The 14,676-nt window shown below is 42.2% G+C and overlaps 2 protein-coding genes across 5 annotated transcripts in view; one reads left to right on the forward strand and one right to left on the reverse strand.

Moving 5' to 3' along the window:
* The window catches only part of ANTXR1 (ANTXR cell adhesion molecule 1), a 217,767-nt gene extending 214,544 nt beyond the window's left edge, over positions 1-3,223 (forward strand). Inside the window, exon 18 of the mRNA XM_084804206.1 lies at positions 701-3,223. Coding sequence (XP_084660332.1) covers positions 701-967 — 267 coding nt within the window. The 3' untranslated portion in view covers positions 968-3,223. The remainder of the gene's footprint in view (positions 1-700) is intronic.
* GFPT1 (glutamine--fructose-6-phosphate transaminase 1) overlaps positions 2,047-14,676 on the reverse strand; it is a 72,878-nt gene continuing 60,248 nt past the window's right edge. For 2 of the 4 annotated variants that reach the window (XR_014783771.1, XR_014783770.1), the window contains 2 exons: positions 11,826-11,931; positions 2,047-2,388 (listed from right to left, as the gene is read on the reverse strand). Coding sequence is in view for 2 of the 4 variants with exons in the window: in XM_084804205.1 (XP_084660331.1) it covers positions 11,887-11,931 (45 nt within the window). In the remaining 2 variants the exon portion in view is untranslated. Of the gene's footprint in view, positions 2,389-7,893; positions 11,932-14,676 lie in introns of those variants that run through there. The other 2 variants (XM_084804205.1, XM_084804204.1) reach the window with 2 other exon arrangements.

Raw genomic sequence — 14,676 nt, forward strand, 5'->3', positions numbered from 1 at the left:
AACTGCTGTCTTATTTTATGTTTCAATGCTGCTATTTTGTTTTTGTTCTTTTTAACTGATTTTATTGTTTCATTTTATTGATTTTAGATTATCTCGAAACTGTTTCTTCCTAGAAATCCCTCCTCAAACCTGACCTTTTCTGTGAAGCCTCTGACACAACCTCCTTGCTCTTGTCCCGCTGTCAAACTCAACTACACGCTATGTTAAATGTGTAGTATGTAGCTGATCCTGCCTTCTTTTACTTTAGCGTAAGCGCGTGGGCCCCCAATTCAAATTAGGAGCACCACATGCAGTTAGGGGGTTAAACCTTCCCGCCTAGACATTTCCACCGCTAAATCCGCCTTCCCACAAGAAACACCACCACCAGCGCTCCCCCTTTCTTTAGCCCATGCACACGAGGGGGGGAGCAGCCGAGTGGGAAGCCCCCTCCCCCTGCATGCACTCTACACTGTTTAGAACATCAACTGACTCACCTCTTTCACCAGGCATTCATTGCCTGTACGCATCCAAGCATATTTTTGCAAACCTGAGGCCTTGAACTCTCCCCCTTTTTTAAGGGGGGGGGGGAATCTGAGATGGTCAAGCTACATTCTGCACCCTGTTCAGGTTTTTGTGCTTTTACAGAATTGCAGTATGCATAAATCAGCTCTCAACTTTGGGCGCCTCATCCTGAGTGACCCCATGTGTGTTTGTTTTTCAGGGTCGCTGCATTACTTTCACCAGAGTGAAGACTTCTCAGGCTCCGCCAAAGTACCCACTCAACAACGCCTGCCACCCTCCGCCTCCTGCCCCTATTTACAACCCTCCACCCCCAGCCCCCATCTATACCCCCCCGCCACCGAGTTCACCAACGCCTCCCACCCCATCCCCACCTTCCACACTGCCGCCACTCCCGCCTCCCCCTCATGCCCCACCCCCCAGCCGGGCTCCTCCCCCTTCCCGGCCCCCTCCTCGCCCTTCTGTCTAAAATGCATGCCTCTCTCTCCCAGAAGCTTCTCTCAAGCCATTTTCAGCAGTACTGTAACAATTATATTATGGACGCGGCCGGCCTTAACTTTCTGGGTGATGAGATGAGCAAACCACTTTTAATTTTTTTTAAAGCCCTAATGCCTCAGTTGACTGGAATGCTCAAATCACTTGTATTCAGTTCAGAAGGAACCTCTGCCCTTCATCACTTCAAAAAAAGAAAGAAAAAAAGACAAAGCCAGAGCTGTCAAGCAAAGGTTGGCAGGGAACAGCTTCACTGGAAGCTGCCTGCATTCCCCTGCATTCGTGCTACAATCAGCCACCTGATAGTCACTGAAGGCAGCCTTTTCCTTGTCGTGTTGCTGCCCATTCATGCTGAGAACAGATCATTCCTCAGATGAATGGCGGGAGTCTCAGGATGAGAAATAGCCATGACCACAGAAACCCTGGTAGCTAAAACCAGGGCTATTCCTATGACCCGTGTTGATAGCGCTGGTGTCTTTCACCATGTGGAAGGGATTTGTGTACGTGCCTGGACTTGCTGTGTTACTCCAAGGAAGACAGCTCACTGAATTAACTAAACATTGATTGCTTAAAAGGAAGAACTGATGGACGCTTCAGCGCATCACCCTTGGAAGAAAGTGAAATGAAATGGAAAGGTCAGCCTTCATCATGTTCTAAGCTGACAGGAGGAGACCGAAGGAGCCAGAAGACTGTAAAGAGTAGAGCAAATGTAGCGCGTGGAGCAACTGTGCACCGAGGATACACTGACCTTGGCTGTGCAACAGACAGAGTAGATCTGTGAAATGTCCAAAACACTTTTCCAAATTTCTGAAAGCATGAGGACATGGCTGATTTTGTTGGAGATCTGCAAACCACTGCCAATATGCCTAGCAGGCCATCAAGGCTTCTTTAAAAAGTTTGTGGCAGTTTGGGTGAAGCGGGGTAGCTTAGAAAAACAACACAGCTCAACAGTGGGAAGAAGGAACGGAAGGATGACCAGAGGGAGGTTCATGTAAATGGTTTTCCCAGATTGCACATAGTGAGATGAATTTAAAATCACCCAAACTGCAATTTTTTAAAAAAAACCTTTAGTAATTACTTTCAAACAGATTCTCACAGCATTTTTTACATGTTGATGTCAACACAAGTAGACTTTTTCGGTGGATTCACACGTGAGTCTTGTGAATGGTGCATTGTGTGTCTAGAGTGAGAGTTAAGACATCCTGGTTCAGACAAGATTTTTCTAGGACATGTTAAGTCACAGTCTAGATAAGTGTTCAGAGAGAATTCTAGGAGAGCGAGAGAGATGGACTCTTTTCTGGGAGATAAGAACGGGCTTGAAGTGTCACCTTCTGGCCCTCTGGGTGCCTGTGGGCAAGTCGCCATCAGCCTCTGTTCCCATCTGTAAAGCAGGAACCACTGTGAATACAGGGGGAGAGAGCAGTTCTTGTGAAGGCAAACGTAGTAAGATTGCAAAGCACTAGTGAAGTAGAAGTGCCAACTAAATGATAGTGGTCATATTGCACCGATAAGTTCAGTATATATGCACATTTCCTAAAAAAAAAAAAAAAAGCTATGTATTGACTTCAACATGATGTGAGATGCCAATGCTTGTTTTAAGATAGATTTTTTTTCTCTGTTTTGTTTCCCTTTTCTATGGAACAGCTCTCACAATTGTTTTGTCCCTTTCCTTGGAATTTCTGCACATATCAGCTCCATCACCATCAAGACTTGTGCAGAAAAATCCAGTCTTGCATGTGCTGTATGCATAAGCTCCAAGCACCAGTGAAAGATACTTATGTTGCAGGACTGGGAAGGACCTTAGAGAGCTGCTGCCAGTCAGCACGGATACTTTTAGGCTAGTCAGACCGGTAGTATCATATGTTCATGCACCCAGTGGAAACTGGCCCTAGGGAGTGGGGTGGGGGAATTTTCACAGCACTTGGTCTAAAAGGACAAGACTGTTGGCTGTGTCCTTTGCATTTCGCCAGATACGGGGCCAAGGCAAAAATGTAAAATGACATTGAGCCTCCCAAGAGATGCACTGGTTGCATCTTCTTCTCTGTTCTTTATAAATGGGAGCTAACCCGAGTTTCCCATCCTGCATATGTACGTGTCATTAACCTGTAGTAAAATGAATGAGAACCTGATTTAGTAACACAGGTTTTAGAAGTAGATAAAATAACTCGATCTTTAAGGGTAAATTTCCATGCCCACTGTGTAATTATTAGGATCAACTGTTGCCAAAGAAACCATGCCTCCTAATTTTTAAGTATTTTTACACACTTTTGTAGCTAGCAGGTTTTTTAAATGCCTTTCAGCAAAATAACTTAAATAAGCATCCTATACTGGTTCTTTTAAAATAGTATGGAGTGCTCAAAAAGCACTTTGAGCTCACATTAATTTTGGTGTCTTAACTTTCACATGCTTAAACCTCTTTCATTGAAATCAAAATCAATGTGACTTAAAAGAGCTTAACTTCGGCTGGCTTATGTGCCAAATTCGCAACCTTACCAGGTGTTTTTTAAGAAAACACATCCAGAGCAACAGGTAAAGGGCACAGGCCATGGTGGGGGACTTATGCACACACGTGTGCCCTTTCATAGGTTCTAGTAATTTCAGTGTGGGTTGCATAGGAGTTCTGGCCAACTGCAGCTATAAAGATGGCCTTGCACAAGTAGGCCTGGTCATTCAAGTGGTCTGGCAATGCAAAGGCCCTGCTTGAGGGCACATTTGCTTGTTACAGCATGTGATAGGTACCCAACCGCATGGTTGACTTGTGTGTCTACTTATCAATGCACGTCTCATCCAAAGAGGGAAGTTGCACATCTGCACGATGCAGGGAGGCATCGGATGTGTATAGAATGCACACATTTCCTTGAGGGGAGATTGTGTGAGTCATTTGGATGGCTTTTTAAAAGGAATAGACAAATTCATGGAGGATTATTCTTATGTCCTTATTTAGTGTTCTGCTGCATGTTGTGATGTCGTAAAGCCCAAGAACCTTAGAAGGTTGCAACTTTTAAACAACTAAAGGCACGATCCTATGCATGTTTAGACACAAAAACGTCCTACAGCATTCCCCAGCCAGCACAGCCAGCAGGACATTTTTCTGTCTAAACATGCATAGGATTATACCCCAATTGTCCAAATTAAATGTGCCTTCTCTGTAGTTCCATGGCTGTGGTACAAGCAGGTATCCTCAGCTGAGTGTTTTCAGGTGATATGAACAGTTCAGATATAATCTGTAAAAGAAATGACCATCACTCTTGCTTATCATGTCTATGTTGTCTTCCAAATGGGAGAAAAGCAGAGCAAGGCCAAGCCATGGACAGAGATGAAGTCCAAAAAGCCACTGCCCTGGAAAGCAGTTGTCATTTTATGGGGACATTTATTCAGTTTCTTATTAACCTGCACAGAGAGATTCAATTGCCTTTTGTCCATAGGTCTCCCCCAGCCAGAGCATGAGTTACTTTGTCTGCAGGCAGAACAAAGCAGCCTCCTGAAAGAGCAAGACACCACTTGGGACATTGCCCTGTGACATGCCTCTCCAAAAGTCTCCACTGTTTTGGTTTGCAGGTTGTGGTCAGCCGTGTCACAAGACTACTTTTCAGTTGTCAGGGAAGCCCTGGCACAAGATTTGGCTGGATGCCGGTTAGCAATGGTTGGACATATTCTAGTGGAGTAGATGTTTTGCTCCCTTTAAGATGGAGAGCACAATTCACTGGGAAGGTCTCCTCGACATGCCTCACCGAGGTGGATAAGGTATGCACGAGAGAACTACTTTGAAGGAGCTTATCAGGGGACCATCCTGATGGATTGTGCTCAGAACGTAAAAAATAAACGGGATTCGTGTAATAAAGTTATTTGGGAGTAGGTTTTACTCGTTACAGTTCCGTGAAGGTGCCTCAAAGTTTGGAATGCAAATGCTTTGTTAAAAAAATAAAAATGAAATCCAATACTCAAGTTGTTCACTTAGCAGTCACTGCAGAACAACCTCAGAGGAACAATACAGACATTTTGATAGCATCTGTTTTTATTACAAAGAAATTTTGTTTTCCCAATTCTAAATTCAAAAGATTAATGGGGAAGGGAGGGACAAAGGGATTCAAAACTGTAAATTGGGCCAAGTTATTTTTTAAGTACACTAAAATTATCTGCACATGAGTTAAAAGCAAAATTCCAAATATGTGGTGTATATATTATTCTTGCATGCTTGCCATATTTTAAGTGGAAGCATTTCCTATCCTGTGTGGATAAAAGATCTTTTTTCATGTTGTAGTAAATTATTATAAAGCCAATGATATTTCATGGCACGTTATTGTATCAAGCTGTGCTTGTTTTGTTTCTGTTTTTTCTTTATGATTTTATTGCTTTTATTAATGTATAAATATTTCCTGTAAAGACGAATACCTCCTTTACAGAGCATTAACTGCAATCACAAGGACATCTTCCATTTAAACCATTAAGAAAGGTTATGAACAGCAGTTGAGGAGCTGTTTGCGGGGGGGGGCCAGGGGGAGGCCAGTGGACCCAATTCACCAAGCACTACTATTGCATAGTCTCTTATTTGTTTGGCAGCCTTCATGTGACAAGATGAGAACCGGTATTTTTAGGAGATAGAGCTGATCCATGAGGGCACAATCCAGTGAGACGATCTCTTGCAGAAGCCACTTCAAAATAAATGCCAACTTTGCAAGAGCTTGGTAGAACTCCTGTGCAGCTCCCAGTACGCTGAGGCTTCTGCAGGAGACTCTCTCACTGGATTGTGCCCTATGTTAATTTTTGAGGGCTGCCATTTTGGATTTCCCAGCTCAGGCACCAAAACATTTTGGGCTGCTGCTATTATGGACTGTGCTCTACACTCATACAAGGCTCCACACATCCCAAGCAGGATAAGCCCATTCACAACAGCCAGTGCCTGAATGGGAGACCAACTGGGAAATCTACATCAGCCTCTGTGGGCTCTCTGAAGAACAAACAGAATGTAAGAGTAATAAATTTCCCAAAGCTTAGAGTATGCAGAACTAATATAAGGACTTCACTTCCATTTCCCTAACATTGCACAGGTACCATAAGAGCAAACATGATCAGTCCAGAACATTTTGATGCCTAAGATCAAGAAATCAATGGGACTTAAGTGCTTAACTTTGATTGGATTGTGCCCATACTCCTTAATTTTAATTAACCTTCCAGTGACAATTAATGTTATGTAACAGCGAGGTTGAACTGGATGGCGTACTATATACAGACATATAGTACTTTGTATGTATCTTCTCTTAGTAGAAAATCCTTGGAGTTCATTATAGCAAATATCTCCAAAGTAGCCATTCCTAAAGAGGTTTTTTTTAATAGAACAAAAAGAGTGGCAATGGAAGTGATTGGATGGTTCTACATCTTTTCTGCAGTTTCTAGAAGAATCACATTAAATATTCTAACCACAGGGCCACAGCTTAAAACAGATGAATCAATCTTGATAACCTATTATCAAAACTTGATCAAATCCTGTTATGGTGGTCACTGGGATAATGGATTTATTAACTAAGAATACCAAGAGTCAGTAGCCAAGCACATCTCGTATTACAGAAGTAGTGGCCAAAGTGGAATTCTTGGAAGTCACTGGAAGGATGGAGAAGGGAATGTTAGCAATTAGTGGAGAGAATACAAGTCAGAAAAGAGCTTTTTCTCAGATAGATTTGGCTACCTTCGGTGGAGGAAATGAATGACTATTCAGCCAACAGAAGATTCTAATTCTGTGCCATTGGCTTGTTTGCATGAGTCATTTTTAGATATAGTCATTACTCTGTCAATTTTGATGTTATTAAAGAACTAATTTGAGCTCTCGTTTCGTATATTCTGTTTACAAGAGGGAAATGGGGGGTTGTACAATATAAGCTGTTGCCTGGCTTGGATCAGATGAAATGGATTGTCTGTTTTCCATGTTGTGTTGTATTTCTGTTGGCAAAGCCTCCAACACCACGTTAAGTTTCTCAGGGAATTAAACAATTTGCAGAACAGCTGCTGGAAGGGAAGGTTGTCGGTTAGGTTGGGATTAAAACCTCGTGCAGGGAAAAGGTTCAAGGAACAGGGAAACTCAGGGGCCTGTATCCTACAGGCAGAAAGGCTGAACAAATAGTGCAGCGTAGGAAATGGGAGGAGGAGGAGTATCCTGGGGAAAGGTTTGAGGAAACGGTAGAGACAGCAGCAGTTAAAGGTTTTATAACTAAGGCAGCATTTGCCTTATGGTGAGGTTTAATTGGGAACTTCATTTAAAACTGGCAGTGAGTTCCATGGACCCAAGCCTCAATTTTTTGTTTGTTTTATGTTTAAAGAAACATAAGTGGGATAACCCACACATTGTTTCGTTGCAAATGGTAGCAGTGGCAGGATAACCTAGCGTTTCTCTCACCGATGGGTTTTAGAATTACATTAATTGATTGCTACACCATCTAACCAGAACAAGCCCAGAAACACAGAACTCTATGCAGCAAACCCCAAACTGTCAAGAATACACATTGTCTTCACATATTATGATATAGTGACTCTAGTCATATGTTCAAGACTGAGCATGACTTGAAGCATCCTTAAATGTCTATCAGTAAAAGATGCATTAGATCAATCATTTCAATAAGGAATGGAAGAAATAAATATGCAGGGAATCTTTACAGAGATTGTTTAACCCCCACCCCCCAGATGGCTTCAAAATTTCCAGAAACTTTACATCTCTAACCTTACATAAAAGTCTTCCTATTAGATAGTTTTTAAAAAATCATTTTGGGCCAGTAAAGGCCAGGTATATGAAGATTTTGTTTTAAACATTTTAGTCATCATTCTAAAACAACATATTTCATTATCCAAAATTATTCAATTGAACAAACAAACAAACAGGCTCTTGGGAAAGAAAAAATGATTTTTCCCCAGGCCTTCACATCTCTGGTTTTCCCATGGTGAAATTTAGTCTGCTGCAGCAAGTGGCTAAATTTGTAGGGGAATGAATCCTATTGGTGAATTAAATCCATGTTTGGTTGGTTGTGGTTAACACTTTTATCCTTTGCCTCAAGAAAAAGGGGGCTGGGAGCAAGAATTTGTGAAGGGAAATATGCTTTGGAGACATTAATTAGTTCATTAAAACGGGCTAAATGCAATTTTAAAATCAGTGGTTGGCATTCAATACAGGCCTGTCAAAATTAGCTAGCTGTAAAATTTTACTCCCCCAATGTTTGCCATTTTAATTCCCATGTTGGTCCCCAGGTAGCTATTGGGTGATTCTTGTTATGGAAGGAAAGAACAAGTCTTCCAAGTCAAAGTCATGGTAAGGTTGGGGACTTGTTTTTATTCAAAGAGCTAATACAAAAAATGCTAGGAAATAACCTAAACAATAAAATTCTACACTGTGTGGAGCACACAGCAAAACTAGTACAGAATGGTCCCTTAAACCAAGACAAGCTGTATATGTACGGTCAAAAGGAAAACAAGCAGAGAAAGGAAGGACTAGCATTTGCCAAAGTGTTCCAGTTTTACACACACACATGCAAATTTTGCTTTGATTTCTTTAAGTAGAGGCCAGTGGTCAGCCATGTCAGTCTTCTTTAGGAGGCAGGGGAAACACAAGGCCATTTGTAGTCAAGAACGTTGGCCATTATGAAAGTACTGAAGACCACACTGATGGATTGTTGAGTTCTATGAGTTAACCCTGATAATAGGCTTGCTGACTTCTGGAGATGCAGCATTCAAAGCAAAGGAAAACCCCACATGAAAAAGGATGCAAGAAGATGGGTCAGGTCCTTCCTCCATCAGATAGAATCACTTTCTGCCACTTATACAATATAGCCTGCTGAGCTTCACATGTTCCCCTCAGCTCTGTACTGCATTTCTTCCATTGGACTGGTGCTTCTCCTAATATACTTACAGTACCCCAAACCAAGTGAAGCCTTCTCCAACAATCTTACATAATTGCAAACAGATGCTCTTTCCTATTATTGTGTTATTGGCAGTTCCACTATTTATTCAACAACCATTGAGAAGGAAGGACCTATAATTCAACATTACATAACAGACACTTGCAAGATAGCTTTTCTTTACAATACAAAATTTCACAACTATCCAGTGTTCAACTGTAACTGCAGGCTACTTTAACTGTTTAACTGAATGGCAAGTGACATTTTACGGTGAATGCAAAAGAAGATGAATATGAGCGTTTAAGACTTTTAAACACTAGACACACCATGGGCGTCATCTCAATGTCATTAAAACAGACAGATTCCTTATTGATAGGAACTGTAGGAGGGACAATGACATGACTCTTGTTTTGACCCATTGCTGCACAAACTGGGGAAATTGAGAGGAAAGACCCACTTCATAATGTCCCTCTGGATTCCTTTTAGCACATTAATTTCTTATCCAATTTTTAAAGACGTATATGGAGAACATGCTCAATTTAGCTCTGTAAGTTGGTTTATTTGCATTTTTTCTTTAGCTTCTGTAAAATCTGCAGTTGTTCCGCTCTTGAAATAGTGGGGAAAGCAGATTTGCCAAAGGATACTATTCACAGCCCTTTTATGCTACCTCTGGCCCATCAACTAATGCCAAGGAAGTGGGTTCATTTGGACATCTAGATTTCTGCCCCATTTGCACAATCAATGGTTTCCAAAGCTGTACAGCCCTGATGCATCAGTTGGGCCTAGGAGCGCTTTACTATAGCTCATCTTTGGCCCTCCTATTATATTGCATGCCCTCCCTTCTGTATCACTCCTACTATGTGTGTTTTTAAATACTTTTATCCCTGCTATCTACCTCTCAGATAAAAGCATAATACTAGAAAGAATGTATAGCTGTTCTTTTTCTAAAAGATGGATCTATACAAAGCTAGAGAAGAGTAATGCTTGCTTTCTACTGCTTGGATGAAGGAAGAGATTCTAGCAGCTTCAGACGTCGGGAAAGCAAAGGGAACAGGAAGCACAAGTACCTTACACTTTGGGCTCCAAGAATTGGCTTTTCATCAAATGTCCAAACCCACTCAAATTTTGCAGACCTTCTTTCTTCCTCATATCAGGAAAGACAACTCTATACACAGCAGCAGGCGAGAAATATCTGTCTTTAAAACTGGGACACTCTAATTAAAATTAACTGTTAAGTGCACTGCCTGCAAGCTTTATCAAGGATGGGAAACACTTAAGAGGAGTACTTCAATAAACAGTTAATATAAACGTGAACATTCTCAGGGCAAGAAGTATATACTGTTGCAGGAACTAAACCCACCCACCTAAACTTTGCATCGGAGTACACAACCACTATGTTGCTGCTTTGGTGCCTTCCCCCCATCAGCTACTACTAATCCCAGCAGCACATAGCCAGATTTGGCTACATATATTATCCTCAAGTAACTGGTACATGGAAGGAGGGAACACATCTCTGTGCTGTCAACGCAAGCAAGGCAGCACTCCGTCTTCCTGTACTACCCTATGGTGGCTCTATGGCCTACTTTTCAGTGCTGCAAAACATGGAGCATTGCCTGAGGTGGCTGGCAACACAGGATGCATTCCTTTTCACAGAATGGAAAACACTTTTGCCCCTGTTCACCCCTGCCCTACACACACATACACACACAACTGCCAAAAGGGAAGGAGTGTTTTTTGGAGTGAGTAAAAGCTTTCACATCAAGTATGTTCAGACAGAAAGACACACCAAGCTACCTCTTCCTCTTTTGAGCTCAGTACTACTTTCCTCACCTGCCCCAATCTCTTCTGCTTCACAGATGAAGGAAAACAGTAGCCTGGCCTCCATCATGGTCTATATGGATTCAGTGCATACTGGAATTTATTTGAGGAAGCAGGAGAATTAACTGAAGAGCTGTGTTCCACATGACATGGAGATTTAAACCCACTGCTCTGGCTCTGCAGACAAGATGCCTGAAACAACTTTGGGGACAACTCTTCAGTATAGAACTCCATTTTTTGTCCTCTCTCACCCACACAAATTCAGTTGAGAGGTGAAAGGGTTCCCCACCTTTCTTCCTCTTATAAGTAAACCTGGCGGTGTCCTTACATTCCTTTTAAACATGGTAAAGTCACTTTACTGTAGAACTCTCTTTTGACCACACCCTCATACGGTGACTTCTATCTTTACTATGTTGTGAAAGAGGCTCCTTGAAAAAAGTTTACCCTGTCTGGGTAAGGCCTGATCTTACCTCCCCATATGAAAGTGACTTGGTTTAGCCACATTATGGTGACTTTACCACATCAAAAATAAATGAAAGAATTGGCCTTTCATCTCAAGTCTAAAGGCTGCAGGACCAACTAAGCAGAACTTTTTCTTTTTTAGGCATTGTATTTTTACAGGAGTGATATCAGTCTCTAAAATGGGACCCACACAGAACTGAGCTGAATGGAAGGGTCAAAATCCAAGGGACCGATGCCATGGTGCTTCATCTGGCAAACTGCACACATTTTTATTGATTGGAGGACTGCAGGAGCCCACTATACACAACAGACCCCTTCAAGCCAGTCAATTCTATGTGGATCCCACCTTTTGACGACGTGGAAGTCCTTATGGAATGGGAAAATGCTGTTTTCTCTGGCAGAGCATAGACTTTTGCAGCTACCTCCTTTCCCATTTAGTTTTCTGAAAGATCTTATCCTATGGATAATTAGGAAGTGATGCAAAATAGCACTAGGGAGGCCTGAAACAATCAAGCTAGCCAACAGATAATGCTGATGATTTTTAGAGAAAAAATTGTTCTTTGAAATGATAGTCACTTAATGCTGTTGGCATAACCCAAGTCACAAATGCAACAGAATTATAAAGACTACTGTACATATGATCAAAGGAGAACTTTTAAAATCAACATCTTCCAGTACCGAGAGAGAGAGAGAGAGAGAGAGTCTCTTGTTGATATCTGCCAAAGCATTACAGAGAATTCTACTCAACTGTAACAGATTTAGCCAGATTTCTTGGAAAGTCAACCTGGAAAAAAGAAAAAAAGATTTAGAAACTTAAATAAAAAGGGCATTACTCTGAGAAATTGCCTTCACAAGACATATCGCAACTTAATTCACAAGCCACTCAAGCTGGTACTTTTACTTGAACGACCTCAACCTCGCCAAAGCTGGTGCATCCGCACAGGATTACAATGACCAACTGCAGGGAGGGAGTGATTTTTGAAAACAGTTCATTCTGTTATGTCTGTGATACTGATAGAGGCGCGCATCACATGCACTGACATGCTGGCTGCTTTACAAAACATAACTTGTCTCTCTCTTGCCTTCCCTGCTCAGCACCCGTCAGCCACGAAAGAGGCAAGCCCTCGTGCCACTCCTCCGCACGATGCGCTCTTCTTTTTTAGCAAGGGCCTTTCCTGATCCAGCTTTGGCTGGCATGTAGTGCTGCCAGTGCTGCCATGGAGCGGTCATGGTTTCGCACAGACCCGCCCCCTTCCCCTGCAGCCCAAGAGCAGACCCCCGGGCCTTCTCGGTGGGCGGGCCCCGCTCTGTGAATGCCTCCTCTACAGCGAAGATCAGCATTAGAAGCACTTTGCACTTCCGGACTACAAGGTAAGTTGACACACTTGCTGGTGCTCTGAATACTCAAACAGGAGAATTACTCTACACCTTACAGTAGAAAAGTAAAATTTCCAGAATTGTTTAAGCCATGGGGGAAAAAAATCAAGCCTTTTCCTCAGGAATAAACAGACATTTTAAACAGACAGGGATAAACAGACAAACAGTGCGTCATGCAACAAGACAATGATCCTAAACATACAAGCAGATCTACAAAAGAATGACTGTGGAAGAAGAAACTCCGTGTTTTACAATGGCCTAGTCAAAGTTTGGTCCTAAACCCCATAAAATGTTGTGGCAGGACCTGAAACAAGCTGTTCATGCAAGGAAGCCTTCCAATGTCACTCAGTTGAAGGAGTTCTGTAAGGAGGAATGGGCCAAAATTCCTCAAAACCAATGTGAGAGACTGACCAACAGTTACAGGAAACGCTTACTTGAAGTCATTGCTGCTCAAGGGGGCGGGGGGTACTGAATCTAAAGGTTCACATACTTTTTCACACATGGATATGGAATGTTGAATCAGTTGTGGAGAAATAAATATTGAAAAAGCATTAGACTAAGATCTAATAACATTTTAGGCTGGAAATATGTGACAATCCTAAGGGGTTCACAAACTTCTCACCACTGTATCTTGCTTTTTGCCATCTTGGAAGAGACAGCAAAAACATAGTTTAAAACTGAAAAGGAAGTTTCTTATTATTAGTGTTATTAAAGGGAACAGGGACTGTGAGACTATGGAAGGAAAAGACTCTCCAATGGCAGTAACCATGTTCTTTATCTTTGAGAAATCATGGAGGACGGGGGAAGTGCCAGATGACGGGAGGAGGGCTCATGTTGTCCCTATCTTCAAAAAGGGTAAAAAGGAGGAACCTGGGAACTACAGACCAGTCAGTCTGACATCAATCCCTGGGAAAATTCTGGAGCAGATGATAAAGCAATCCATCTGTAAGCACCTTGAAAACAATGCAGTGATTACTCGAAGCCAACATGGATTTGTCAAGAACAAATCCTGCCAGACGAACCTGATCTCATTTTTTGATCAGGTCACCTCTCTTGTGGACTGTGGGAATGCTGTGGACATATATCTCGACTTCAGCAAAGCTTTCAACGAAGTGCCCCATGATATCCTGATGAGCAAACTAGCTCAAAGTGGGCTAGATGAAACATCCATCAGGTGGATCCACAGTTGGCTACTGTGAAAAACTTCCTGACTGTTAGAGCAATACGACAATGGAACCAATTACCTGGGGAGGTGGTGGGCTAGATGAAACATTATGTGAAACTAAAGGTTCACATACTTTTTCACAGATGGATATTGAATGTTGAATCAGTTGTAGAGAAATAAATGTTGAAAAAGCATCACATTTGTGTGTCATTTGTTTAATCAGGGTATCTACTGTTCTTTATCTAGGATTATGGGGTTAGGTTACGTGGCTCAAGCACACTACAAGTGAGAAGGATCTTGGAATTGTTGTCGATCACAAGCTGAAGATGAGCCCTCCTCCGGTCATCTGGCACGTCACCCGTCCTCCATGATTGCTCAAAGATAATAGACAGTGGTCCTCAGAGCTCTTCTGCCAGTTCCTTTATTACTCTAGGTTGCAGTTCATCTGGCCCTGGAGATTTGAACTCATTCAAAGTAATGAGGTGTTCCTTGACCATATGCCTATCGATCTCAAGCTGCAATCCTGCCCCTTCAGCCTGTACTTCATTTTTGCCAGGGGGGATCATAGACCCTCTTTTGGGAGAAGACTGAGCCAAAGTAGGAATTGAGCACCTCTGGCTTTTTTTTGTCATCTGTTATCATTTTGCCATCCTTATTTAATAGCTGAACCACCATTTCTTTCCTCTGCCTTTTACTATGCACGTAGCTGAAGAAAGCCTTTTTGTTGCTTTTAGCATCCCTCGCTAACCTCAGCTTGTTCTCAGCTTTAGCCTTCCTGACGCCATCCCTGCAATTCTGTGCGACCTGCCTGTACTCTTCCTTTGTTGCTTGGCCTTCTCTCCACTTCCTATATGTGTCCTTTTTTGTTTTCAGGTCATCTCTTAGCTTTTTGTGAAGCTACATTGGCTTCTTCTGTTGTCTTCCACCTTTTTTTCTTGTTGCAATTGTTTGTAATTGTGCCTTGAGAATTTCCTTTTTTAAAAACTT

Source organism: Heloderma suspectum, chromosome 6, assembly GCF_057233095.1.
Source record: "Heloderma suspectum isolate Gila_16-S chromosome 6, 16-S_ref, whole genome shotgun sequence".
NCBI classification, from domain to species: domain Eukaryota; kingdom Metazoa; phylum Chordata; class Lepidosauria; order Squamata; family Helodermatidae; genus Heloderma; species Heloderma suspectum.